General features: G+C 46.9%; 1 protein-coding gene across 2 annotated transcripts in view; it reads left to right on the forward strand.

Annotated features, from left to right (window-relative positions):
* Positions 1 to 23,610, forward strand: part of Hrh1 (histamine receptor H 1) — an 83,757-nt gene extending 60,147 nt beyond the window's left edge. Inside the window, exon 2 of one of the 2 annotated variants that reach the window (NM_017018.2) lies at positions 20,847 to 23,610. In NM_017018.2, the coding sequence (NP_058714.2) occupies positions 20,882 to 22,342 (1,461 nt within the window). In that variant the 5' untranslated portion in view covers positions 20,847 to 20,881 and the 3' untranslated portion in view covers positions 22,343 to 23,610. The remainder of the gene's footprint in view (positions 1 to 20,846) is intronic. The other variant, XM_039107019.2, reaches the window with a different exon arrangement.
* The last annotated feature ends 3,920 nt before the right edge of the window (positions 23,611 to 27,530 follow it).

Genomic DNA, 27,530 nt, shown 5'->3' on the forward strand with positions numbered 1-27,530 from the left:
ACTGATCAGAACCACTTGAGAAGCCCGCCTGCAGGTCCCCAGGGCCAGGCCTGGCATCTCCAGAGGACAAGCAGGGAAGAGAAGACAGGGACAGTTCTTGCAGGGTACAGGCAGCCTCTGAAGCCTCTGAATACCCTAGGGAGAGCCTCTTGGCACCAAAGACCCAGACATGACTCAGCCCTCTCCAGTCAGCACCCACAGCCTGAGCAAGTCTGCTTAGCAATTAAGCAATTACAGCCCAGCTTGATAAGGCTTAGAACTGAAGTACACAGAATTGAGAAAGCCCCAGAGAAGGAAGTAGGTGAACTTGCCTTGTGAGGTCAAGGAATACCCAACAGGAAGTGATGTCAGAGCTGGGAGTTAGGAGCCAAGGGAAGGCCTTGGTGTTTCCTGGCAGAGAGAACATCGTAGACACAGGTGGGTGGTGAGGTGCACTTGATGGGACTGGGTGTGGAAAGTTAGGTGTCCTAAGGTGTTTGTGTGGAAGCAGCCTCTCTCTGGGCCCTGGGCCCCTCCACAGAGCGCCTGTCTTGATATCTCTAATGGGAGTAGAGAACAGGAAAGAGACTTTTGGGGAGAGCCAGGCTGGTTTGTTAAACAAATGACTTGGTGCCCTTCCAAGGATCAGAATGAATGACTGGAATGGGGAAGGGAGGAGAAAGGAGAGTAAAGGGGCCCACTGAGGCAGGCTGGAGGTTTTAGGAGAAGGAAGGGAGAATTGAGGGCAGGTGGATGTCAGAGCCAGCGAGGTCCCCATAACATTAGGATCCTGCCTCTTTAAGGCCCCAGTAGAGTTTTCAAGATAGATTTTAGATTTATGTTTAAATTATATGTATACGCGTGAGTCTGTGGAGGGAATGAGTGTGCACGCGAGCGGTGCAGGTGCCTGCCACAGGCAAAAGATGGCCTCCGATCCCCTGGAGCTGGAGTTACAGGTGCATACTCTTAACTGCCAGGCGGCTCCTCAGCTCTCCAGAAGAGATTTTAGTGACTTCGAATGTACGCACGGATACCTGTGTATATAGGTACAAATACGTGTCTTCCTCTGTGTGCATATTTACAACTTGATGCTGGCTGTAATGCCCTGGGTGTGGAGCGGACGCAGCCCCATGTCTCATGTGCTCACCTTCATTTACATAGAGCTGGCTTTCCATTATAATCTGACAGTGAAGATCCAGAAGAGCTTGGAGCAGGGCACAGAGGTGACAAGGACGTCGTCTGGCTTCTGTATAGAGGATGGATGGAATAGGTAGTCCAGCGAGGAAGCAGCCAAGGATTTGAGGGACAGCTTTGCTCTCTGTTGGCAGTGAGGGCTAGACGTCAGCCTCTCTGTCCTCCAGTGTATGGTTTAGTTTTGTCTTTTGAAGCAAGGTCTCCTCCCTATGGAGACTGGTGGAGACTTGAGATGCTCTTGGTTCTGCCTTCCCCCTGCATTCGGGGCTCATGGGTGTGTGCTGCCCCCAGCTCACGTAGAGAGTTTCCAGGAAAGGCTAAGAGCTGCTAGGAATATCTTCCAACCTGTGGGTAATTAAGAGCTGGGTCTTTTCCGTGTTTGTGTGCGTGTGTGTGTGTGTGTGTGTGTGTGTGTGTGTGTGTGTGTGTGTGTATGTATGTGTGTGTGTAAACCTGCACCCAGAGAGAAGTGTACATTGGCTGCAGAGAGCCGCAGTGAGGCACCTGACTCTCCTGTCTTACTGCAGCTTGTGGGGCTGTCTAGGTGAGGCCACTCTGTACTTGGTCCAGCATCCAGGAACTCCCTGTCTCCTTAAGTGAATATGCTCTGTCCTTACATAACCTTTGCTACAGCGAACAGACCAAAGTGAGTGAGGTCCGCTGCCTGCAGCCAGGGAAATGATGGCTGGTGAGCCTGACCAATTAGCCAGCAGGACAGAAAGTTCTTGGAAGAGCTGGGTGGCACATGGCCCCCATGCTCCCTAATTCTCAAGGGACCAGAGAGGTAGGCATCTTGTGTGTGGCCCTATCTCCAGCAGCTCAGCCAAGCATAGCACCTGCTACCACATTACTGCTTAATTAATGGTTCCTGAATATATTAATGAATTAGCATTACATGAAGCCCAGCAATGGATGGTATTGGGTCTGAGCTGGATGAGTCAATGCCAGGAAATCACTGTTGAGCCTCTCTGCCTGCTGGGTGTTGATTTCAGGTGGCAGATGACAATCTTGGGCTACACTGAAGCTATTTGGAGGATTTTCAAGACTGTGCCCTAGGACAAATAAGTCAGAATTGTGTCCTCGGTGGGACTCATGTCACAGTCCTTAAAGCTCCTTGTGCTGGAGATACAGGCGAATGTCTCATCCCCTGCTCGGGTGAGAACAGAAGTACACATGACTTCATTCATTCATTCATTCATTGATTCATTCATTCATTCGAGCAGAGTGTTAGAAGCCTGAATACAGAGTTGAAATTCCATCACAGGATGGCTAGTACTCAGGACTCCAACTTGAGTTTTGAGAATAGTACCATGAGAAGCCCCAGAAAGGAATACCTTACTTCCATAGCTTACTTCTGTCACTGTCTGAGCCTACTTCAGAGCCTGCTGAAGGACACAGAAAAGCTTGGAAGAAAAAGGAACATTGGAGATGATGGGCTTTGTGAGTGGCCATCGATATGGATCAGCAGTAAAGACACTTGCCGTCAGGCCTGACAACTTAGGTTCAATCTATGGGACCCCATAGAAGAAGGAAAGAGCTGATGCACACATGTGCTATATAACATGTGTGCACATGCACATATGCACACACACACACACACACACACACACACACACATACAGAGCATACACATTCATCAAGGGAGTGAATGGAGAAACACATTTAAGATGGTCTTTCTGGGGTAAGTAGAAGCCGGTTAACATCTTCTGTATCTCTCATTCCTTCTTTTCCTGCCATTGTATCCCTCCAGCATTGGAGAATACGGTCGGGCACATGCTTAGCAAACATTCTTCTATTGCATTATTCCTGAACCCTTCATTATTAACAATAATGTTTATATTACTCTGTGAGTGGAGAGAGAGAGACAGACAGAGAGAGAGAGAGAGAGAGAGAGAGAGAGAATGTACTTGCTTGTGTGTGCAGATAAGTGCACATGTGTGTACCTGTGCTGAGGCCAAAAGAGGAAGCCATGTGTCTTGCTCTCCATCTTGTCCCTTTGAGATAGTCTCTCACTGAGCTTAGAGCTCACTCTCCCCCAGCCCTTGGTAGCCCGGTAGGTCACAGTAATCCTCTGTCTCAGCTTGCTCTCACTCTCGGTACTAGGGTGGCACAGTCACACCTGGCTTTTTAATATGGGTGTTTGGAGTCTGAACTCAGTTTCTTGTATTTCAGCAGCAAGCACTCTTCCTCTCCTCTCCTCTCCCCTCCCCTTCCTATTTCTCCCCTCCCTTTCTTTCAGTCCTGGGGTTCTAACCTAGGCTTTCATGCATACTGGCAAAGTACTCCCAACTCTGGTTAAGAGCACTGGTTGCTTTTGCAGAAAACCTGGGTTCAATTCCCAGTACCCGCAGGGCTGGTCACAACAAACTGGGAATCTAATTTCAAGGGATCTGATACCCTCTTCTGGTCCCTATGGGTACTGCATGCACACAGTGCCCGAACACCCATGTAGGCAAAAACATTCATACAACATAAAATAAACTAAACAACTCTTTAAAAAAAAATTGACACTCTGCCTTGCCACATTTTTGTCTAGGTCCACTCTGAACTTGAGATCCTCCTGCTTCAGCCTCCCAAGCACTGCAGTAAGGATGGCCTTTGCTTTGACTGCTCTGTAGTGCTCAGACAGACTTAGACGTCTTCCTTCATGGATGAGAATAGTGGCACTGTGGTGAGATTTCAAATGTTCCCACAGTTGAGGGCGTCTGGAAAGACCAAGGCTCTCCAACGTGGTGGTGATTAATATTGTCTCTGCTTTGCGTTTGTGTCTGTGTCTCAGCCCTTCCCTTACTTCCAGAAACATCTAAATAAAGCTCTGGGGTGGGAGGTGGTGTCTCTTGTTACACAGGCTTCGCTTCCCTTCCTCAAGGCTGAACCTTCTCCACAATTGCTAACTAGAATCCTCTAGAAGTCAGTTGCGTTCAACCATTGTCAGCACGTTCACGGTTGTGGATAGCTTCCATGGGTGCTACAAAAACCATGCATGGGCTTTGCGTGATTTCTTTTTCTAATCGGCATGTAACGATTGTGCGTGTTTGGGGTAGAAGATGATATTTCAATATACTTTGTCTGCCATCTTGTCAGTTTATCACCCACCCTTCTGAGGTTCTCAGCACCGAGAACCTTTTCATCCAGCTGTTTGGGGATGTTCTGCAGAACCTCGTTACCCTCAGCTGCTGCTCAGGGGTGACATCATAGAGTCTTTGCATTTCAGTCGCTTTTTTTTTTTTTTTTTACTTTTTAACTTGGCAGACTTTATTCTCAATCTAGGCAATGTGATAAAAGGTTAAATGGCTTTAAAAATGTTTAGAATATTTTAGTAGCCATATTTTTTTATATTTTTTTTATTAACTTGAGTATTTCTTATATACATTTCAAGTGTTATTCCCTTTCCCGGTATCCGGGCAAACTTCAGTCGCTTTCTATCGGTGAAATAAATGGAAGAGTTTTAAGAAGTAGGTTCTTTGCAAAATATACAAAGTAAATGAATGGTTGGCTAGGAAACACACAGGTTCAGTAAAAAGGGTAGTGATGTAAGGAGAGAGAGGTACAGATTTAGGGAAATTGCTTTATATTTCTTTTTATGTGTCTCTACGACATGCGCGTGCAATATTTACACAAGCCAGAAGATGGCGTCAGTTTCCCCGGAACTGTAGTTGCAGATGGTTATGAGCGGTCATTGGGGATACTGGAAATAAGACTCAGGTCCTCTGCAAGAGTAGACAGTGCTCTTAACCACGGGCATTCTCTCCAGCCTCCAAGAAATTGCTTTTTGATTGATAAAATTTGGGGGCTGGCAGATGTACAAGAAGCAGGCCAATGTACTGGGACCTTTGCAGTGTCCTGAGAGTGAACTTGAGTTTGAACTTTTGTGCAGGAGAAGGAAATGGATGTGTTACCAACATCCAGGCATTGCTGGGAGACCTAGCTCAGAGCCCTAGGAGATGACACCGGCAGAAGCCACGGGCAAGCCCATCAGCAGACGAGGATACTGGCCTCGGTGCCCCATTCTGGTGCTTGGACAAAGAAGCCACTGGGAATGGAGACAGGACGCTGTGGGCTCAGTTATTGTGCTGGGCCACAGGGAGCTTGTTCCCGGAGAAATGGGGGTCAAGAGGCACGCCTGACTGCTGGTCCCAAACCTGGCCACGGGGCAAGGGAAAAAGACCAGATTCCTAAACCCTAGGCCAAACCTTCTGAACTTTTCTCCAGAATTTGGCCCGGTGTATCTTTTCATAGTTGCCTTGGCAATTCTTTTCTCTCTGTTGGTTGCCATCTTTTAAGATGGATATTTATCTATTTTTAGTGTCAGCTTACTTGGGCAGAGAATCACAAAGGGGTCTGCATCTGCAATGAATGTGTCTTCTTTCAGTCAGGGCAGTGTGGAGCCCCATCTCCATAAACGAGTTCTAAGCCTTGCCAGCTAGTAGTAACCTCACACTCACACAGCACAGCGTGACATTTTCACCGCATGTACATAATGTCACTCCTGTTTCCTTTTTTCTGTAGCTGTGTTTAGGGCCTTCAGGATCCTCTCTGTAGTGACTCAGAGCACCGGTCTTCATGACTCAGTCTACCTCCTAAGTGGTCCTGGAAGAACTGTGCCTCATACTGAGTGTGCAACCTCCCTGTCCCCCTCTCTCACCCCTCCCAGAGTAATCCCCGCCTGGCATTCAGATTGTTGTTTTTAGCACATGCTAGATGACATGCATCTATGTCTGAGTTATTTACCTCACATGCTATCCTCCAGTCCCCACCCCCTCTGTTACAATAAGCCCTAGTACATTGTTCTTTTTTATGACTGAATAGTATCTCACTATGTGTGTACACTTCCTCTTCCCATTTCATCTCCCCATCCATTGAGGTTTCCCCGGCAATTCTTATGATCTCAGTCTAAATGCAAGCATTGCACAGAAGCTCTGGCTGTAAGGAGATCCAGCAGCATGGGCGTCCGTGGGGAGCCTGCTACAAACGCAGCACCCAAGATGCTGCCTCATACATTTTAAGTTGAGCCCCAGAAAATATGTGTGTAGTAAGATACCCAAAGCACTAGCCTCAGCCGGGCTGCTAGTGCACACCTCTCATTCCAGCCCTTAGGAGGTGGAGACAGGAGGGTCAGAAGTTCAAAGAATTTGAGGGCAGCCTGGGCTACTTGAGGCCCAGTGTCCCATTAGTTAATACAGAGCAAAGAAAGCATGCAGAATGATCCCATGATGCTTTCCTCAGTTTCCTTCCATGGGAGCAGCCTGCAAAGCTCTTGACCAGCACCACAGCCAGCAGGCTGACACCACTGCTTCCAGCATGCGGCAAGCCGGCATTCTTTGCCTCTGGTGACCACTCATCTCCTGTCTATATCTTTAATTTGATAATTTTTTATAAATGTTTAAAGGTTTACTTATTTTATTTATCTGAGTATGCTGTAGCTATCTTCAGACACACCAGAAGAGGGCATCAGATCCCATTACAGATGGTTGTGAGCCACCATGTGGTTGCTGGGAATTGAACTCAGGACCTCTGGAAGAGCAGTCAGTGCTCTTAACCGCTGAGCCATCTCTCCAGCCCCAATTTGATACTTTCGAGGGTGCTGCATAAACAGAAATCGTGTAGTAAGCAGCCTTCTGAGTCTAGCTTCTCTCATCAGGATGAGCCTGTCCTCTTGTGCTGCAGATTGGAAGCCAGGGCTTCTCAGAGGCTAAACACAATCCACCACTGAGCCACACCAGAGCCTCCAGCTCACTCCTGTTTTATTGCTGAGTGGTATTCTGTGCTGTGCTACATTTGGGGGCTATTAGCAGACAGGAAGTGGGTGATCCGTGAGTGAATTCTTGTGTGAACACCACTTCCTTTTCTCTGGGTTAGGCAATCAGGGGTGCATTGCTGAGCTGTAGGGAGCCAAGTGTGTAGGACTCTAAGTCACAGCTGCACTCCATGCTGTGTGTCTGCATGGTTCCCAGTTCCCATAGGGAGTGTGCTAAGAGCATGGTGCCGTCTCTGCACGCACCTCGGCGTTCCTGACACCGTTCTGTATTTCAACCATTCCATATGTGTGCAGAAGTGTCTGCTCTGACTTCCATTTCTCTTGTGGCCAGTGGTGTTAGAGCCTCTGTGTGTGTGTGTGTGTGTGTGTGTGTGTGTGTGTGTGTGTGTCTCCTCGATCTCCTGGTGAAATGTCTCTTCATAACATTCCCCTGTCTCCTGGTTGGACTATTTGGTCTTTCCTATTGAGTTTTGAGAGTTTGTTTTTTGGTTTTGGTTCTGATTTGGTTTGGTTTGTGAGACAACATATCAGGTAACCAAGACTGATCTCAAGCTCACAGTGACCTTGAACTTCCAATCTTCCTGCCTCTACCTCCCCAGTGCTGGGCAATAGGCATGAACCACTGTGGCCTGCAAGAGCTCTTTATGTGCACTACATGTTAGTCCTTGGTGGCTGGGTGATTGGAACACAGGCTCTTCCTGACTTTTCATCCTCTTAGCAAACCCCTTTGCAAAATTTAGCATTTTGATGAAATCCACTCAGACCTTTTTTTTTTTCTACCCCTCTTGTGCCTTACTCTTGGCCTCAAGTCTGAGGCCTAGCCCTGGAGCTTGGAGGTTTGTAGAAGTTTTGTGGTGTCATAGTTTACAGTTTAGTGTGTAAACTAGCATCAGGCTTCAGTTATGCTTTCTTTGCCTGAGGGCTCAGGGATCCTTCAGTACCATTAACTAAATAAAGCCTTTCTGTTCTTCCTTGAAGTGCACAAACACCTCTACTCTGTCTGGGAACTGCTTGCTGGTTGCCATTCTACCCTGTGTTCATGGCCACTCCCAAACCCCCAGAGCTATAAGTGTTCTGACCATGTGACACTTCAAAACTGGGTGAGCAGGATTTGGTAATTTTTTTTTTCAGAATGTTTCCTTCACTCTAAGTGTAGCAGTACATACTCCTGTAATACCAGCACTTGGAAGGTGCCTGGTGAGGAATTAAGATTGGCCTAGGCTACATAGTGAGTTCAAGGCCATCTTGGGCTACGTGAAACCCTGTCTCAAAATCAAACCGGGCTATTGAAATGGCTTAGTGGGTAAAAACAACTGACGTCAAGACTGACTGAGTTCCCACACAAGCTGGGCCTCTTATCTGCAAAAAATAAACAGTATAATTAAAGTTTTGGTGTTTTATTATTCTAGTTTTTTTTGCATTTCTACATACATGTTAGAGTAATCTTTTTATTTAATTTTAAGTGTGTGTGTGTGTGTGTGTGTTTATATATGCATGCCTGCAGTACCTCCTGAGACCAGAAGAGGGCATCAGATCTCCTGGAGGTGGAGTTAAAGGCAGTGCTGGGAACCAAACCCATCCTCCGGAAGAACACTGTGCAATGTTAGCCAAGGATCCATTTCTCCAGCCCTACAACAATCTTATCCATATGTGTAAGGCTTGTTCCTGTGAACTGGGAGTAACTATTGAAACCGTATCTCACTGAGCAACTGGTTACTGTGCTGAACCTCATGATCTGTGGTGTGAGCTCTGGGTGTCTCCAATCACTTCCACCTTTCGTCGTTTTCATCCCTGAGTGGTTGTTTCCAGCATGAGAGTCTTGTTTAAGTTCTTTATCTGGGGACTTATTGGTTTCTCATTGTCTGAGAGTCTTGGCTGGTTGCTTTCTGTGAGCCTCTGAGTGTCCCTACCCACTCTTTTCTCTGCCCGTGTTTTTTCACGAGGAGAGATGTTCTCATTGTAGTAGGACGTTGCTTCCTTGAGCTGCTTACCACATTTTTTTCCTTTGTCCTTAGCCGTCAGTGATTTAATGATCATGTGTCATGCTGTGGAGTTGTCAGGGCTGGTATCTGGTCTACAATTCATTTGGTTCTAAATTCGATGGGTCTACGATGTGATGGTTTGAAGTGTCCCTCACAGGCTCAGAAGTAAAAATGTCCTCCTTTAACTCAGGCGGCGAGTGCTTGTCCCCCAGGGGCAGTGCTGAAACCCTTAGGAGATGGAGCCTGCCTGGGGGAAAGAGACCATGGTCCATCATCACATGAATGAACTGGGGTGATCCCCTTCCATGGAGCTGTCCCACCATGCTCATCTCCCCTGCTCTGAGGTACTGCAGTCGCTCTGAAATCGTGAGCCTTTGCTGCATTAGTTGTTTCTGACAGGCATTGGGTTGCAGCAATGATAAAAAGAATGAGTTCTGCATCTTCTGTCAACTTGAGGAAAATCTAGCACTCCCCCTCCCAGTATATTTTATCCTTGCTATCTTGTTTCCTTCCAGTATTATTACATGAATATTAGCTCTATTTTATTAGTCCCATAGCTTCTTGGCACTTGCTTAATTATTTTAAATTTAGACTGTTTCCCTCTGGTGCTGGAATTGAGTAATTTCTTTTGATTAATCTTCCAGTTCACTCACTCTTTGGTTTGGTTTGTTTTTTTTGTTCACTGTGATAGATTAGACAGGTCCTGGACTTGTGGCAATCCTCCTGCCTCTGTTTCTTACGTGTTAGGTTTATAGACATGGCTACCCAGCCAGTTTACCTGCCTTTACTCTGCTCTTAACCTCATTTATGCAGTTTTCATTTCAACAATTATTATTTTTATCCTAAATTTTCTATTCAGTTCTTCCTTATATCTTGTATTTTTCCTGAGACTTTTGGTTTTTTTTTTCCACTTATCTCAAGAACATTCACTTTTGAACACTGAAACACTTTATGACAATTCTTCGAAAAAAAAAAATTTAGACACTATCGGGAGAACTTTGTATCTTACCAGTGGTTTTTGTTCCTGTTGTTGTTTATTGTCTCTTTAAGTTTTTAGTACTTTACTTTGGAAGTGTGTGTGTGTGTGTGTGTGTGTGTGTGTGTGTGTGTGTACACATGTATGCAGGTTCCTGGAAGGGTCTTGGAGTTGGAAGAGGGTGTCAGAGCCCCTGGAACTAGTAGAGTTACAGGTGTGAGCGGTCCCACAGGTGTGCTAGGAAAGGGATTCAGGTTCTCTGAAAGTGTAGCAAGCATCTTGACCAGTGAGCCATCCCTCTAGCCCCCATTTTTGTTTGTTTTTGAGAGAGAGTCTCTTGTATTCCGGGTTGGCCTCGGGTAGACCAAGGATATCCTGAAATTCAAACTTTTTATCCTGCTTCCACCTCTGGAATGCGGGGATTGTAGACCTGCACCACCATGACAGGTTTATATAGTACTAGGATCGAACCCAGATCTTGAATGCTAGGCAATCATTCTAACAATTAAGCTGTGTTCTCAGCCCATGTCCTTAAAAGTAGAAAGGAAGGTCCATTGGGTTTTGTCCTTAAAAGTAGAAAGGAAGGTCCATTGGGTTTTGTCCTTAAAAATAGGAAGGAAGAAGGATTTGATTGTTTTAATTTTTTTGTGTATGAGTTTAACCTGTATGCCTACCTCCATTATGTAGATGCCTGGTACCCACAGAAGCACACAGAAGGCTTCAAGTCCCCTAGAACTGGAATCACAGCTCTCTGTAATGTGTCCAGGATAGGTGCTGGAAACCAAACTTGGGTCTTCTGCCAGCGCACCATGTACTATTAACAGTTTGAGCCATCTCTCCAGTACCTTTTCTAGACTGTGTTAGGGGAAATGGGCCACCTTTCAGGCTTCTGTTGTACCTGGTTTCATAGGACCCTGCTAGGGTAGAAGACGGAGTCATTATTGGGAGGTGTGTTTCGCCATTAGCTCCAAATAGGAGTGAAATCAAGATATCCCACTCAGCTTCTGCTGGTGCTTAGAAGTGCATCACCGCGGGAGTAAAGGGAACGAGAGACCTGTGGGTGCCTCAGTCAGTGTTCTGTTACCCTGACCACACAACTCTTACCAAGTAAAGCACTTAATTGGAGCTGGCTTACAGTCTCAGAGGTTTAGTCTACAGAGGGGAGCGTGGCAGCATGTAGGTAGACATGTGCTGGAAAAGTAGCTGAGAGTCCTACCCTCAGATCCACACGGGGCAGGAAGAGAGGCTCCTGAGCAGAGTTGTATCTTTGCTGACAAGAACTTTAGGGCCTTCTGCAGGACTTGGCTTGGAGTATAGCCATTTAAGACCGAAAGGTTGCCATTTTTTTCCAGGCTACTACTTTCTAGGGTCTTTAACTAGACACAGTGGGTTTTGCTTGAGGCTTCTTGTTCTGTCTGCACCCCTGGTTCCTCCCTGTATCTCACAGTTCTATTTGCATGGCCAAGGAAGAGTCCAGGAAATGCATCCTCAGATCATCCTTGGGCTTCTAAGTTCCATGGTTAATTGGCGTCTGCATCCCCAAGACCTCTGGTGCAGGTGTACTACTGCACACCTTTAATCTCAGCACTTGGAGGCAGAGGTAGCAGATCTTGGTGAGTCCAAGGATACCCTGACCTACGTAGCAAGTCTTAGGACAATCAAGGCAAAATAGTGCAGCCCTGCCTCAAAAACAAAAACAGTGTCTTGGAGCTGGAGAGGTGGCTCAGTGGCTAAGAATAAGAACTGCTTTTGCAGAGGACCCAAGTTCAATTCTTAGCCACCACATCAGGCAACTCAGAACCACATGCAACTCCAGCTCCAGGGTATCTAGTGCCTCCTTCTGGCCTCCTTGAGCAACTGCACTTAAGTTCACCTACCCTCAAATATTCTTACACATAATTAAGAATAAAATTCTTACTTTCTGGGGATTGGTCCATTTGCTTATTGGCTTTTGAAATTGAGTCTCATGATGTTTTCCAAGGTGTTCTCACAGTACTGGGTTCAAGTGATCCTCCTGCCTCAGCTTTCCAGGTCACTGGGACTACAGGAATGTTGCAAGTATGTACGAGGGTTCCAGTTGTATTGAATGGGATGCAGTCTGGAAAGGCAGGGGGGAGACCTGCTGGTAAGAGCTGTCCACTGCAGGACAGCAGGGGCTGAGCCCTGTCATTCTATTCACAAGGATAGAATAAAGATTTTGTGAATGAATAAATGAATGAATGAACGAACGGGTGAAGGCAGAACGAGTGGGCAGATGGATGACTGCAAAACCGAGTGAAGGCACATCAGATGTCACCCACAGCCACACAGGTTCCTATTTCTGCCTGCTCTTGGTTCTGAGACAAACCCAGTGGTGTCAAGGTTCCCTCAGTGTGGGAGCAGGGTGACAGCCTATTGGGCCCCAGATTACTTGGCTGAGGGAGACAGACCGAGGGAGCACCCAATTCCAGGTATGCTTATCCACACTGCCCCCACCTTTTTTCTCTTTTGTTCACTGTAGTTTTGTAAATCTTTTTTTCCCCGAAGCAGAGAACATCCTGGATAAGTTGGGTTTTTGGAAGTGTCTTTCTCAAAGCTGAATCTTCAGGGATTTGAGAGAAAAAGAAAACTCCATTCCTCGTACCCTGAAATGACACTCGCGTGCCTGGTTGGGAGTTGCATTGACTAGTTCTGGCTAACCTTAGCATAGATGTTCATATTTTCCATTTCCTGACATTTTTATTTAAAGCTTTTATTTCCTATCTTCCCTTCCAGTGAAAAGGAAGGCCAGGAGCTGGGGGGGGGGAGTCCAAATTCGATGGAAGGTCTGGGAAGTTAGTGCGCTGTGCCTGCTGGACATCTGTGTTTATGAAGCCTGAGGCTGAACCCCAGAGCCCCCACACTCGGCAAGTGCTCTGTCATCGAGTCACACCCCAGTCCATTGTCACCCCACCTTGGGTCTCTTAGTGTTGGTATCAAGTTCTATAAGCCTCAGTTCTACATCTTTGACTAAGGGGAGGCCACTAGTGGTGTGAGGGGTGAGAACGGACCTCTCCAGACTGATGGATCCATACACCTCCTCATCGCTGAGGTCCAAAGCCAGGGGGAGGAAACAGCTGAATTGAGCTTTCCATATGTTCCTTTTGGGGGCCATGTATCCCTCAGCACCCCTTTCCTGCATTCATCTGTCTCTATGGGGGTGGTCCAGATGAACAGTTGTGATCTCCTAAGCCAGTGGTACTCAACCAGTGGATCTTGACCCCTTTTACTGGGGCACATATCAGACATTTACGTTATGATTTATAACAGTAGGAAAATTACAGTTATAAAGTAGCAACAAAAATAATGTTATGGTTGGGAGTAACCACAACATGAGGGTCACAGCCTTAGAAAGTTGAGAGCCACTGTCCTAAACCCTTATACCACTGTCACATGGGGAGACTGGGGAAATTCTGATGAACTCACTGTGTACTCTTACCAAGAAGCTATGAGATTAATAAGGTGTGTGTGTGTGTGTGTGTGTGTGTGTGTGTGTGTGTGTGTGTGTGCGCGCGCGCGCGCGCACGCATGCATGCTTGTGTTTGGCGGGGGGGGGGGGTATGTGCATGTATGTGTATACAGTTGCTTAATTTATTTGATTGAACTTAGAGCCTCACACATACCTGGCTTATTGCTCTAACCACTACCCATGCAACAGTTAAGTCTTAGCCCTGGCTGAAGCTATTGTTCTGTTAGTCAACTGGCTTGCTGTCAGGTAAATGACACTGAGAGGCTGGAGAGATGGCTTAGCAGTTAAGGGCACAGTCTGCCCTTGCAGAGGACCCAGGTCTAGTTCTCAGCTCACGTGCTGTCTCACAGCCATCTATAAGGCTTCCCCCCAACATCCTCTTCTGAATGTCCCAGGCCCAGCACACACAGTGCAAAACAGTCTTAGGCTCTCATACACGTAAAGTGTGGATTTAAAGCTTTGGGAAGAGAAATAAATCAATGTCCTCAGAATCTTGGACTCCGTCCTGTTTCCCACACTTGTACAGAGAAGATGATTTTAACAGATTCTGAGCTCCAGAGCCCTGGGCAACCTCTGCCTCCTGGCCCTGCAGCCTCTCTCCTAACACACTGACATTTTAATATATTACTCTGGTTTGGTTGTAATTTTGAGGTACTGTTTTACTACATAGCCTAAGTTGGCCTCGAACTTAACAGTCCTTCTACTTTGGAGGAATTTAAAAAAAAATCTTCCACAGGTTTAATAAGGCATGTTTTATAAACTTTCTACTGCAAGTCATACAATCCAAGTGCTGAGGGCTGGAGTGATGGCTCAGTGGTTGACAGTGCCTGTGAGCACTTTGTTCCTTCTCACTGATCGGCAGACAGTGACCCTTTTGGTAATAGACTGTGTAGTTAGGATACAGTCATCAGCTGCCTTGTAGAGGACCCAGGTTTAGTTCCCAGCACCCGCATGGTAGCTCACAACCATCCTTAAATCTACTTGGAGTGGATCTGGTGTGTTCTGACCTCCCCCGGCCCCAGGTTCATACATGCTGCATATCTATACATGCAGGCCACACACACACACACACACACACACACACACACACACACACACACACACACACACGCAACAGCTGCAGCATATTATCTCATTCCCCCAAAATTTCTCCTTGTTCTTGAACTACTCTGAGTCATTACAAACTTTCTGTCTCTGTCTGTCTATCTGTCTGTATGTCTGTCTGCCTGTCTATCTCTGATTTGCTGGTTCTGGATAATAGCTGCCTTGGTGTTTCACTGTGTGAAGGTTTTTTTTGGGGGGGGGAGGGGCGTTATTGTTTTGTTTTGTTTTTAGACAAGGTCTCCGGGGCTTGTCGTGTAAATCAGGCTCGCAAACAGATCTGCCTTCTTCTGCCACACGAGTGTTGGGATTAAAGGCAGCAGCATGCACCATTCAGCCTGTCAGTACTTTGTTCCTTCTCATTGATCAGGGCCCAGTGACCCTTCTAGTAATAGACCAGTAGTTAGAATACAGTCACCAGCTGCTGTCTGGGGTTTCTCTAGGCCATTGTGAGCAACGCTGTTTGCATGCCTGCTTCCTGTGGACACTCTTGGTTCTCTGGCGTGCGGATAGCATCTAGGCATGCGATTTCAGCTCCAAAGGTGACTGTATTTAGACTCCTGAGGAACCTGCACTGCCCCCCACAGCACCTGTGCCACGTCATATTTTCCCAGCAGCCCTTGAGGCTAACTTGTCTACATCCAGCACCGGCTATTGTTCTTTCCTAATGATTAGTCAGCCCAGTAGACACGGAGTCGTGTGTCACCCTGGCAGCGATTTGCATTCCCTTAGAGACTCACACGGTTGCAAATATTTTCATGGGGAATGCATTTCCTTTCTTTTCTGTCTTTCTGGTGAAATGTCCTCTCAGATCCTTTCCTGGTTTTTGAGGGGGATCACTTCTCATCTTCTCATGGTTGTGTAGGAGGAGTTCTTCCTGTAGTCACATGTCCTTTCCAGATGGTGTTATGTCCCAGAAAGACTTTTTCAGACGGTTTCATTCATGTGAATATGGTATGCTCACCCAATGTGCTCAGCGCCACCGCTCGTCCACACACCACTCCTACATGACCCCAGTCACAGCTGCAGTGCATTGTGGGCATATCCTGGATATATCACATACAGGTCAAATACAGACTAAAGGATCTCTGCCTTCCACAGTCCTATGCTTCCACACGTTTCGCATGGTGTTTGTTTAAAACAAGATCTCCTTGTGTTTCCAAGGCTGCCCTGTGTAGCTCAGGCTGACCTTGAACTCATGTTGATCCTCCTGCCTCAGCCTCAGGAATGACAGATTATACCCCACACACACCATGCTGGGCTCTGTGTTGCGCTCTAAGTCTGGTTTACCAATTTCTCCTTTTAGGCTTGAACCTTCAGTACCATATCTAAGAAACGTTACATTTTGTTTTAAAATGCATGTGTTTTAATTTTTTGTGTATGCCTGCCTTGCCTTCATGTATGGATGTATACCATGTATAAGCCTGGAGCTGTCAGAATCAAAAGAGGGTATTGGATCTCCTAGAACTAGAGTCATAGGTGGTTTTAACTGCCATGTGGGTGCTGGGAACCGAGCCAAGGTCCTCTTCGAGAGCAGTAAACACTTCACTCCTGAGCTATTTCTCCAGCCCTCAGACACAAGAATGTAGACCTACACCCCGAGAAGATCCCTGAGGGTCTCTGCCCAAGCTCAAGGTCACCTGCCAACTGCTTCTTTCACTGAGGCTGACCTCTGTAGCAGAGCTCAGATTGTCTCCCACCACTGCCATCTGCTCTGTGCGCACAGAAGGTGACTCTGCCAAGCTTAGGGCTTTGTGAAAATTGTGCCCTCCCAGACACGAGGAGGCTGTGTCGTCCTTGGCACAGCCTTGCCCGTGGTGCTTTTTACTTGATGGGAGCCAAGAAATGAATGTTTTTACTTACTCAACTAGAAGTGTCATCTATGCAAATAAAGAGCACAGGCTGGAACGGGGATCGGTTCAGAATGTGCCCAAATGGAATCATGAATTCTCATTCCTTGAAGAGAAAATAAACCTGTTTTTTAAAAAAAACAATTATTATTTTAAATGAGATTTATTTTCATTGTGTTTTTAAAAATGAATGCGGTTGATGTGCTTATTTTTCCTATCACTAAATTAAGTCAAATCTCATTTCTTGACACCTTTGGGAATATTAAACAATGTTTTCCACAGCCCAGAGAGAGCCATGAGTGCAGCAGAGGTCCGTCCTCTCTCAGAGCCTTTAGGTCAGTAGAATTGGCACCACCCTGTACAAACAACACCGTGAAGATTTAATTTTGTCCCCAGATTTTCCTATGTTATCAAGAGTATTCTAAGACTAGGTATCAGTGACTACGTGATAATCTCTGCTTTAGTGACCCTCACTCTCTGACACTGTAACAAAATACCCAAGGCAGGCTAACTATAAAGAAAAAAGATTGCTCAGCTCAGAATTTAGTCAAAAAGCCAAGGTTGGGCACTGCCAGTGCAGTAGCCTCTGGTGGCGCAGCTATAGAGTATGTGTGGAAGGCAAAGGCATATGAAACGGGAAGCCAGAGACAGCCCAGAGTCAGGTTCAGGTTTCAGCACCAAGAGTTCTTCCAAGATTTGAAGGTCTCAGGAGAGATACCTTGATCCCAAGATGAGCAGTTCCCCCAGGGGGCTGGAGGCCCCATTAGGCCCCTCCCGTCTTGGTGACTAGAAGCCCTTATAGGCTGATCTGCATCCACATACAAACCACACACCTGCTGGTCAGCCTTTTGGGGACTAACACAGTGGAGATAGGTTTATTCATGTTTGGTTTTTTCTGGATTTTTTTTGAGGTCATTAATAGCCAGAGATGACCTTTAAACTCCTGTCCTGCCTCTCTCTACCTTGCAGGTGTTAAGATCACCCACCTTGGGTCTACCTCTTTATTCACGTTTCAGATTACTGTGGAAGATTTTTTTTCTAACTCTGAAGCTTCCAAGGAAGGCTAGGCAAGTTGTCTAAATGGCATGCAACAATGCTCATCGGTAAGATAAACAATTTCTAAAGTTCAAGTTAATGCTGGCTGTGCCTTTAATCCCAGCACTTGGGAGACAGAGGCAGATGGATCTTTGTAAGTTTGAGGCCAGCCTGGTCAACATAGTAAGACCCTGTCTAAATAAATAAAAAAGTAAAAAGCAAGCAAATAAATAATTAAACAAATAATTAAATAAAATAAATAAATAAGCAAGCAAATAAATAAGTAAATAAATAAAAGCCAAATCAATTATGAGAAGAGAAGGGGTCTCTTTAGCTAGACTGGGGCAGCTATGACTGTTGGAAAGTGTGGTGGTTGCAACAATTGGGCACCTTCTATATGCCAGGCACAGTACTGAGTGCCTTGAATGCTACATCTGAAGCCACCATTGCAGGTTTTAGTCAGATCATTACCTTTGAGAAAGATGGATGGCATTTAATTTAAATTATGTTGAAGCTATCTGTTGTCATGTGCTTCTTATGCAAGGGGAGCTTAGATTTCTCAAGGTAGCTCTTGGTTGTATTAGATAAGGTCTGACTCATCAAGAACCCGTGTTGGGCTTGGGGAGGTGTCACAGTTGGCAGCATTCGGGAAGTTGCCTAGCATTCAGGAGGCCCTGGGTTCTGTCCCCAGGACTGCATAAAACTTGGCATGGTGGCACATGCCCCTCATCCCAGAACTCAGGAGATGGAAACAGGAGGACCAGAAGTTTAGGGGCATCCTTAGCTATATAAGGAGTTTGAGTTGGAGAGCTAGCCTGGGTTACATGAGCCCCTCTCTCGAAAACCAAAACAAGGACTGAAGACGCGGTGGCTCAGTGTCAAAGAGTGTGAACTGCTCTTGCAGACGATCCCAGCACCCAAGTCCAGCAGTCTTCAACAACTCCTACTGCCAGCTCCATGGCATCCAATGGACTCTCCGGGCCTCTGGGCATACCTGCACATGAGGGCACACACCCTTGAAACCCACCACACAAGCATGTCGTCCTTACTGTGAGATGCATGTTGTGTCCTAGGCTAGATAAGCGTGCCATTGCTCTGGGCACTTTTTCTTCTGTACCTCAGGGAATATCTGACGTCAGCTATGCTGCTGTCACTCTGGGAGGTTTCCACTACTGGTGTCCCATGCACAGTAGCTGCAGATGTTTGCGTAGACCAGGCACAGGGAAGACCCCACCACAGAGTAAGACATCTCCAAATGCCAGTGGCACTCAGGTGAGTGACCCAAGGGGAGCACACCTAAACCACAGCGTCAGCAAACGCTCTCGCGCTGTGTGGCTTTCAGTACTTGGTTGGCCTGTCTGAGTGTGGACTACTCAGGTTAATATAACAGATGTGTGAGAGAGGCCCAGGGCTTGGCTTCTTGCTGTCTGTGGTCCAGAGTGTGGCAGGAACATTGACCTTGGGCTTGTTTCACAGTTCTTGAACTTGATTGGATTTTTCTAGTTACAGTCACTAGGTAAAGAGCCTGCTCCTCCTGGTGGCTTTGGTCTGTATCTGCCACTGTAATTCAGAAGGATGTTGGCCTCCTAGCAGGAAGGAAGGGAGGGAGTGAAGGAAGGGGGCATTTTTTTTCTGCCTTTGATATAAGGATACGTTGCCAGGATCTAAACTGCTCAGTCTCCTGGGGACTAGGGGATGCATGAGGCCGAAGGGATCCATGCCCCTGCCCTCATCCTCTCTGCAGGCCCCTGTCTCTACATGCCCCTCCCTTTCTCTTCAGTCCCTTATGTTATGCGAGGTCAGATGGGAGCCCATGTCCCCCATATTCTTTCTCTTCAGTCCTCGATGGGATGTGAAGCCAGGTGGGGGTCCCAGTCTCTGTGTGTCCCCACCCTCTTCACAGTCTCTTGTGAGAGGTAAGACTGGATGGGATCTTGTCTCCCTCCTTCTCTGTAGTCTCTGTGGGCTGTGAGGTCAGATGGGGTCTGTGTTGGCATGTTGCCCTCTTGCCACAAGCGCCTGGCCCTCTTATAGAAACTGTTGTGGATCTTGCCCTTCAAACTGCTGATCCGAAAGGAGGGAGGAACACACTGGCTTGTATTTCCTGGCTACGTCCTGTCTAAGGATTTGATAAAGCACAGGTACTTCCCAGCCACTGTGAGCCTGTAATCCAGTAGCTTCTAGAAAATTCCCCAAATGCGGAGATGCTCTGTACCTCCTGACACCAAATTCCTGGTTATTCGAACATTTTTATTTAAGGCTTGAGGCTTGGAGGCAGAGCATTTGTCTGGGAAGGGTGACACTCTAGGTATGGTTTCCAGTATTGAAAAACATCTTTCTTTTTCTTTCCATTTTATTAGTACTTTGGTATTTTGTTTCCTTTAATTTAAAAGTAGCTGGCCCTGAGTGGGACACAGAGTGGAGGAATTCTCTCTCATGGGCCCTCTGCAGTCCTCTGTGTGTGACCGTAAGCTCCAGACCTAGAACCCATGGGTCCCTGAGGCATCTCTTTTTCTTGAGAAGTCCCTAGAATTCCTTCAAGCCTGTCCCTAAGTCTCCCCCTCCTTTCTTGGAATCGCAGCAGCCCTTCTCAGGCCAGTGCAGTTTACTGAGCTCCCTGTGTGGCCATTTCTTTCTGGGCTCACAGCCGGCTCACATTGTTCCCCAAGGCTTTTCCACTTCCATGGAACTGCAGGCATTCCTCTGGCCTCACTGTGCGAGCTGGGCACAGGGCTTTCTTTCCAAGTGCTCTCCAACAGCCCCACCCCTACGGCTCCCTCCCAATTGCTTCCCTCCAACAGCTGCCTCTTCCAACAACGATTCTTGGACAGTGGCTTAAGCAAAGAACACATTTCGCTACTATAGGAGCAAGATTGCAGAGTTCCTTCAGCAGCTCTGTGTCAACAAAGTCCTAAGCTGCAGCCTCTGTGGTTTTCTTGACATTCCTAACTACGTCCAAACTACCATCGTACTCCAAACACCCCTTCTTCACTCCCTTTCAGGAGTACGGTAGAGGGAAAGGGTGATTTTCATAGCTTGGCATCTTTGCCACAGGGGAAGAATGAGTGCTTTTGAACCCCACAGCCTCTTTCTGGCCACAGTTTTGTCCCAGAACCATCAAAGAGGTCCCAGATAATGAGATTTCTCAGAGTGTTCAAGACATGTTCGGAATAAGACTTGTATAAGTCACCCTGTTTTGGTTAAACTCTGGTATCTAAACTCCACAAGATCAGAGGTTTTCTTCCCCTCTGGTTTATCAACAGTGGAATCTCTGATATTCATAATAATGCCAGGAATCCAGCAACTAGTCCCTGGCAGAATGTGAGGACCGCAGGAACGCATGAGTGAATACATGGTCCTGATGGTGTGATGGGTGTCCACCACCCCCAGCAGCTTCTACTCCAGTCTGACCAGCATGGTGTTCCTAGGTGACCTCTGATCATCTTGATCTCTGACCTTGATCTTGTGTCTTCTTTTCTCCCAGGGAGGGAGCCATCACTGGAGGCTGCCCTTGTGCCAATGAGCTTTGCCAATACCTCCTCTACCTTCGAAGACAAGATGTGTGAGGGGAACAGGACAGCCATGGCCAGCCCTCAGCTGCTGCCCCTGGTGGTGGTTCTCAGTAGTATCTCCCTGGTCACAGTGGGCCTCAACCTGCTGGTGCTGTACGCTGTGCACAGTGAACGCAAGCTACACACCGTGGGCAACCTATACATTGTCAGCCTGTCTGTGGCAGACCTGATTGTAGGGGCAGTCGTCATGCCCATGAACATCCTCTATCTCATCATGACTAAGTGGTCCTTGGGCCGCCCCCTCTGCCTCTTTTGGCTTTCTATGGATTATGTGGCCAGCACAGCATCCATCTTTAGCGTCTTCATCCTGTGTATTGATCGCTACCGCTCCGTCCAGCAACCCCTCCGGTACCTGAGGTACCGAACCAAGACCCGGGCTTCCGCTACCATCCTGGGGGCCTGGTTCTTCTCCTTCCTGTGGGTTATACCCATACTTGGCTGGCATCACTTCATGCCCCCAGCCCCAGAGCTTCGGGAAGACAAGTGTGAGACAGACTTCTACAATGTCACTTGGTTCAAGATCATGACTGCTATTATTAACTTCTACCTCCCCACTTTGCTTATGCTGTGGTTCTATGTGAAGATCTACAAGGCTGTGCGGCGACACTGTCAGCACCGCCAGCTCACCAACGGGTCCCTCCCTTCCTTTTCAGAACTCAAGCTGAGGTCAGACGATACCAAGGAAGGTGCCAAGAAACCTGGGAGAGAGTCTCCCTGGGGGGTTCTGAAAAGGCCATCAAGAGACCCCAGTGTAGGACTGGATCAGAAGTCAACATCTGAAGACCCCAAGATGACCTCTCCAACTGTCTTCAGCCAAGAGGGGGAAAGGGAAACACGTCCCTGTTTCCGTCTCGACATCATGCAGAAACAGTCTATGGCTGAGGGAGATGTCAGGGGCTCAAAGGCCAATGATCAGGCCTTGAGCCAGCCCAAAATGGATGAGCAGAGCCTGAATACTTGTCGGCGGATCAGTGAGACATCAGAGGACCAGACCTTGGTGGATCAACAGTCCTTCTCCCGGACCACAGACTCAGACACAAGCATAGAGCCAGGGCCGGGCAGAGTCAAATCGAGAAGCGGGTCTAACAGTGGCCTGGATTACATCAAAATCACCTGGAAGAGGCTCCGCTCACACTCCAGACAGTATGTGTCCGGGCTGCACTTGAACCGAGAGCGGAAGGCAGCCAAGCAGTTGGGTTTTATCATGGCGGCCTTCATTCTCTGCTGGATTCCCTATTTCATCTTCTTCATGGTCATTGCCTTCTGCAAGAGCTGCTGCAGTGAACCCGTGCATATGTTCACCATTTGGCTGGGCTACATCAACTCCACGCTGAACCCCCTCATCTACCCCCTGTGCAACGAGAACTTCAAGAAGACATTCAAAAAGATTCTGCACATTCGTTCCTAAGGGCATACCAAAAGGATGCCACATAGTGGATAGACAACGTCTGATGTCCAAGAGGGAACCAGAGGAAGAAAGCATGGGTGTCACTAGACCCCTGAGCATTAGGAAGTGGAATCTAAGGTCCTGGGCTGAGCAGTCTGGAGGCATTCCCAGGAGCTGTCAGAAGGAAAGCAGGCAGCAGAGCGATTGTGCTCTGGGTAGAATGCAGAGCATCTGAAGGAGACCCAGGCAGAGCATGCCTGGCCCTCAGGGACTGTGGGAGTCTCAGATACTCCGTGGAAGTCAAACTCTCTGACTTAAGTTTCTTGGTAACTGAAGTGGGAATGTGTGGCTATAGTTCTTCTGGAGGGTTAGCCTGGACTCAGACTTCCCGAACAAAAGCTGTGTGACTGCAGAGACATGCACACCGATGCTGTCCCCTTCCAGGGGTTACCTGGAGAGGCCTGGCAGCTGTTTCATTGCAGCCACACTTCTCAAAATGCAGTCCTTCCGAGCCGAGCCTCTCTTACAGCATTGTCCAGAGCTATGTGCCCCACCATGGAACTTGCCTTACCCGTGTCTCAGAGTTTCTAGGAAATTAGGCAGCTTGTGAGTCCATCATTTTCAACTCTTAGTTCTTTTGGGCTTTTAAAATGGCGGCAGCAACAACAACAACACAGTAACAAAAACTGTCCTCAAATGTCAAGAGGAGGAGGAAGAGACTTTTGAATGGTTCTATTTTAAGCAAAGGAAAGGCAAGACAGCCTTATTTCTTTAAGACTCCACCAGGGGGCTCTCACTCTAGGCCCCTGGCGTGACAAAGGAAAAGAGGTTCCTGGAATCATTTGATACTCACGTCAGAAACTCGGGATGAGAACTTTGTATGGCCTCAGTTCATCACTTCTCCAAAAGGGAAGAAATGTCCCCTGCCATGTACTCACAGTGTTCCCCAAGAGAAGTGACAGTGTCCCGAGTAACGGGCATGGAGCACACCTGTCCACAGAGGGTGACCCTCGGAAGGGACAAATGTGCTTTTCTCTATGAGACTGTGTGGTTTCTGGTCACACATGCTGAACGAATTCTGTTGAAATCATGGGAACGTCCAGTTTTATTTATGACAGAATCGAGTTGTGATTTATATTTTAAAATGTAATGTTGAACATCAATGAGTGTTGCAAGTAGGAACCCCTGTAAAAGCTGGCCTTTTGTGTCTGTGTTCCTGTTTGCATGACCTGTCCAAATGAGATATTTTTGCTTACCTAAAACACGACAACATTTGGAAGGTACTGTTATATGGCTGCTTTGTGTCTACTTTTCTGAGTCTCATAGGCTGGGGGAACAGGTGGAAACGAAAGCCTGACAAGGATTTCTGTCTGATTTCGACTCAAATTTATAAATGTCCTTTAATAGGACTTTTGTTTTTCTAGAACTTGGTGGGGAGCAAGACAGCCATGGCCAGCCCTCAGCTGCTGCCCCTGGTGGTGGTTCTAAGTGTTGTCTTACTCCTTCTTGCATCCTGGGACACTCTTCATGCTCAAGCTTTGGGGGTGGGGGTGTCTTAGGGTTATGCTGAGAAAGGAGCTTTGACTTGGGTATGACAAGGACAAGAAGTGAATAAACGTCAGCTAAGGAACACACAATGCCCTGTGACAGTGCTCAGAGTTTCCAACGCTTACACAGGAGTGCTTTCACATCAACCTAAAAATAAAACATTGGAGGCTGGAGTGATGGCTTGGTGGTTACGAACATTGCCTAATCATATAGAGGACCCAGGTTAAGTTCCCACCTCCTACATGGCAACTCATAAGCATCTATAACTCTAGTTCCAGACCCAGCCCCTTCTTCTCACCTCCCCTCAGGCACAAGGCACATACTTGGTGTGCATGCATACATAAAGGTCTCACACACACACACACACACACGAAATAAATCTAAAAGGTAAGGTTGGGGCTGGAGAGATGGGTGAGTAATTAAGAACCCAGGCTGCTCTTGCAGAAGATCCAGGTATGGCCTTAGCACACACAGTTCCTGAAGATCAGGTGCCCTCTTCTGGCATCTGTGGGCACACAGTACACATATATACATAGAAGGAAAACACTCTCACACATGTAAAAATGAAATACATTTGAAAACAGGTGTGGCAGCATGCAGCTGTAATCCCAGTGCTGGGGAGACAGAGACTGGGGTACCCAGCTCATTGAACTGGGTCAGAAGGACAAGGCTCAGCAAGTCTCAAAAACTAAGCTAGAGATGGATAAAAGAAGGCATCCAACGTTGCCTTCTGGGTGTCACACACCACCACCACCACCACCACCACCACCAACAACAACAACAACAACAACACCATGAACATATGCCAGCAGCCAGACTTTGTGCTTTAACAACACTATCTAACACCATACTGGGCTCATCTTGCCTTCATAGCTAGGCAAACAGACACTGAGAAGCATGGAGCCCACTGTGTGGCTCTGGGATGCACTTCCTCTCTGCTCTGTCAGCTGTGGCTGCACCTGTCTACATGGTTGAATTCATCTCGGAATTATAAAAAGCCCTGGACTGAGTGCAGAGGTGGACTTGGACTCTGCCCATTTGGAAAGAATCAGTGGTGGGTGGTTTGCACAAAATCCAAGAGAAGCCATGCTTTTTGCCCTAAATTTAAAAAGATATAGAAATAAAAATAAAATCCTCGATGGAGAGGAGTCAGTGATGGATAAGAGCCTTCAGACTCTTCAATTCCTTCCAGATTCTTTGCATGGGCTAATTAACTTCAGGCAAGTTCTCTGAATGACCAACTTGTTAAACTTACTAGTTTACCCAATACTGTGTTGGGGATTAGTTCTAATGTCTTGTTTTAATTCAGCTCCCAAAAGCCAGGTTTCCAAATGCTGAGGGTCCCTGCCCACAGCTGACTTTGATTAGTAATAAAGAATTGACATCCAGACAATGGCTGGGCAGGAGATGGAGGCGGGACTTTTAGATTTCATGGGCAAGGGACCAAGGAGAAAGAGAGAGAGGAAAGGCCATGACAAGGAAGCAAGGAGAACAGACTTAAAGGTCCACCAACAGGTAAGATTCTGGGAAAGTGGCCCTAGGGGCCATTCCCCCAATTGGGTCTTGGGGAGCAGAGATAAAATATAGATTTCAGGGTACAGGAGAGATGGCTTAGTGGGTAAGAGTACTGACTGCTCTTCCAGAGGTACTGAGTTCAATTGCCAGCAACCACACATGGTGGCTCACAACCATCTGTAATGGGATCTGATGCCCTATTCTGGTGTGTCTGAAGACAGCGACAGTGCACTCATATACATAAAATAAATAAATCTTAAAAAAAAAGAAATACAGCTTTTAAAAGATGTTAACTCGGGAATACCGGAGGTGAGTGTATGCTAGCTGCAGGGAGGTTTAGAAGTGCCCAGCCATTGAGTTAGTCAGGGCATTTCAAAACTAGCTAGTACACACAATGTGTCTTTCATTCACGAATCCAGAGCTCTTGGGTGGGCTCAGCACATGCATGGCCTGCCGGGAGCCAAAGCGAATTAACTAATTCACCACTATACTTTTGCATAAGTATGTGCAAAGGTTATGGATTTGTTTGGATTTTGCTACTATAACAAAATGTATGAGGCAGGTTCCTGCATATGGAACAAAGGTTTGTGTTGGCTTCTAGCTCCAGATGCTCAGGATCTAACCAGCATGGCACAGCTCTGTTGAGGATTCTTCTAGGCTGCATTACATCAAGATGTCTGTATGTTTGTAGGTCTGGTCTGGTCTGGATTGATCTGGTCTGATCCATTGTCTTTCCTTATTCTTATACAAGCCTTCGGATTTGGCCATTCAGCCCCACCAACGACTTTATCCACCCTAACCAAGTCCCAGAAGCCCCACCTCCAACCACAGTGATATTTATTTTCACCCTCTTAATTTTTTAACATAAAACATTGGGTGTTAAACTGCATTATCTCAGAGAAAGGCCATATTTGAATCATAGTAATTTATAATAATTCATAAAATGTAACGCTTTCCCCTTTATGAGGTTTTGTGTAGCCCTGGCTGGCCTGAAACACACAATAAGTTAGCCTCAAACATAAGGAGATGCACCTGCCTCTGCTCTCTCCAGTGCTGTAATTCAGCGCCTGCACCCCTCCATCTGGCTGCAGTTTTCTTCATAGTAGCTTAATACAATTGATGTTATCACAACTGATATTTTAAAAACTACTTTATGTAACGGGTATTTGCCTGCATGCGTTTCTGTGCACCACATCTGAACAGTGCTCTGGAGGCCAGAAGAGGTATTAGGTCCCACAGAGCTGGACTTACAGGAAGTTGTAAGCTGCCTGACGTGGGTGCAGGGAACTGAACACAGACCTGTTCTGGAAGAACAGCTGGTGTTCTTAACCTACTAAGCCATCTCTCCAGACCTATGGCTTTAAAACAACTGCTGCCAGTTTACTGCATGAGGGGAAAGGCTAAAACTATGGAGAAAGGAGAAGTGGGGGCTGCAGAGGGAATCTACCCCAGGAAGCAGGAATCCCTAGGCACCGGTGTTGACCTTCACATTACTTACCTGTGACAAAACAAATACCACAGAGCATTAGTAGAATCCACCCTTGCAGCAGGAATAGTGGGGCTGCCTCTATGTAAATGCTGGGGGGCCCTGCGGCTGCAAAAGCATCAAAAGACCTAATTGAGGACTACCTGAGAGAGTAAGGATTGCTAGCTCAAATTATGCCAGCCAATCGGGAACTGCTGTTTAGAAGAGTTGCTTTCTTGGGACCAATGGGGGCGTGGGTGGAGGGGATTAAAGGAGCTCGCAGCAGTGCTCAGATGAGCTTGCTCCAGCATCTCTCACCTGCTCCCAGAGTCTGTTGTTGACTAGACAGAGAGCTGTCCAGGACACAGGCACCCTGATGTGACTTACTTCCTCTAACAAGGCCACATCTCCTAAACCTTCCATGCAGTGGCACCACATGGGGACCAAGTTTTAAAATTCCTAGCTATTCTAACTAAAACCACTACAACCTCCAAAATGTGTTTGTTGTAACAGCAGACAGCTCAGAAAGGAAACAAACATATTTCACTTTCGCAATTAATTGATTGCTTTTAATTAATTGTTTCAGACCTCTAAAATTCTCTTTATAAAAAATTTATATTTATTTTTTACAATGTGTGTCTGTGTATATATGTGCATTTGTGTGTTTGTGTGTGTGTGTTT

This window comes from Rattus norvegicus, chromosome 4 (genome assembly GCF_036323735.1).
Source record: "Rattus norvegicus strain BN/NHsdMcwi chromosome 4, GRCr8, whole genome shotgun sequence".
Lineage (NCBI taxonomy): Eukaryota > Metazoa > Chordata > Mammalia > Rodentia > Muridae > Rattus > Rattus norvegicus.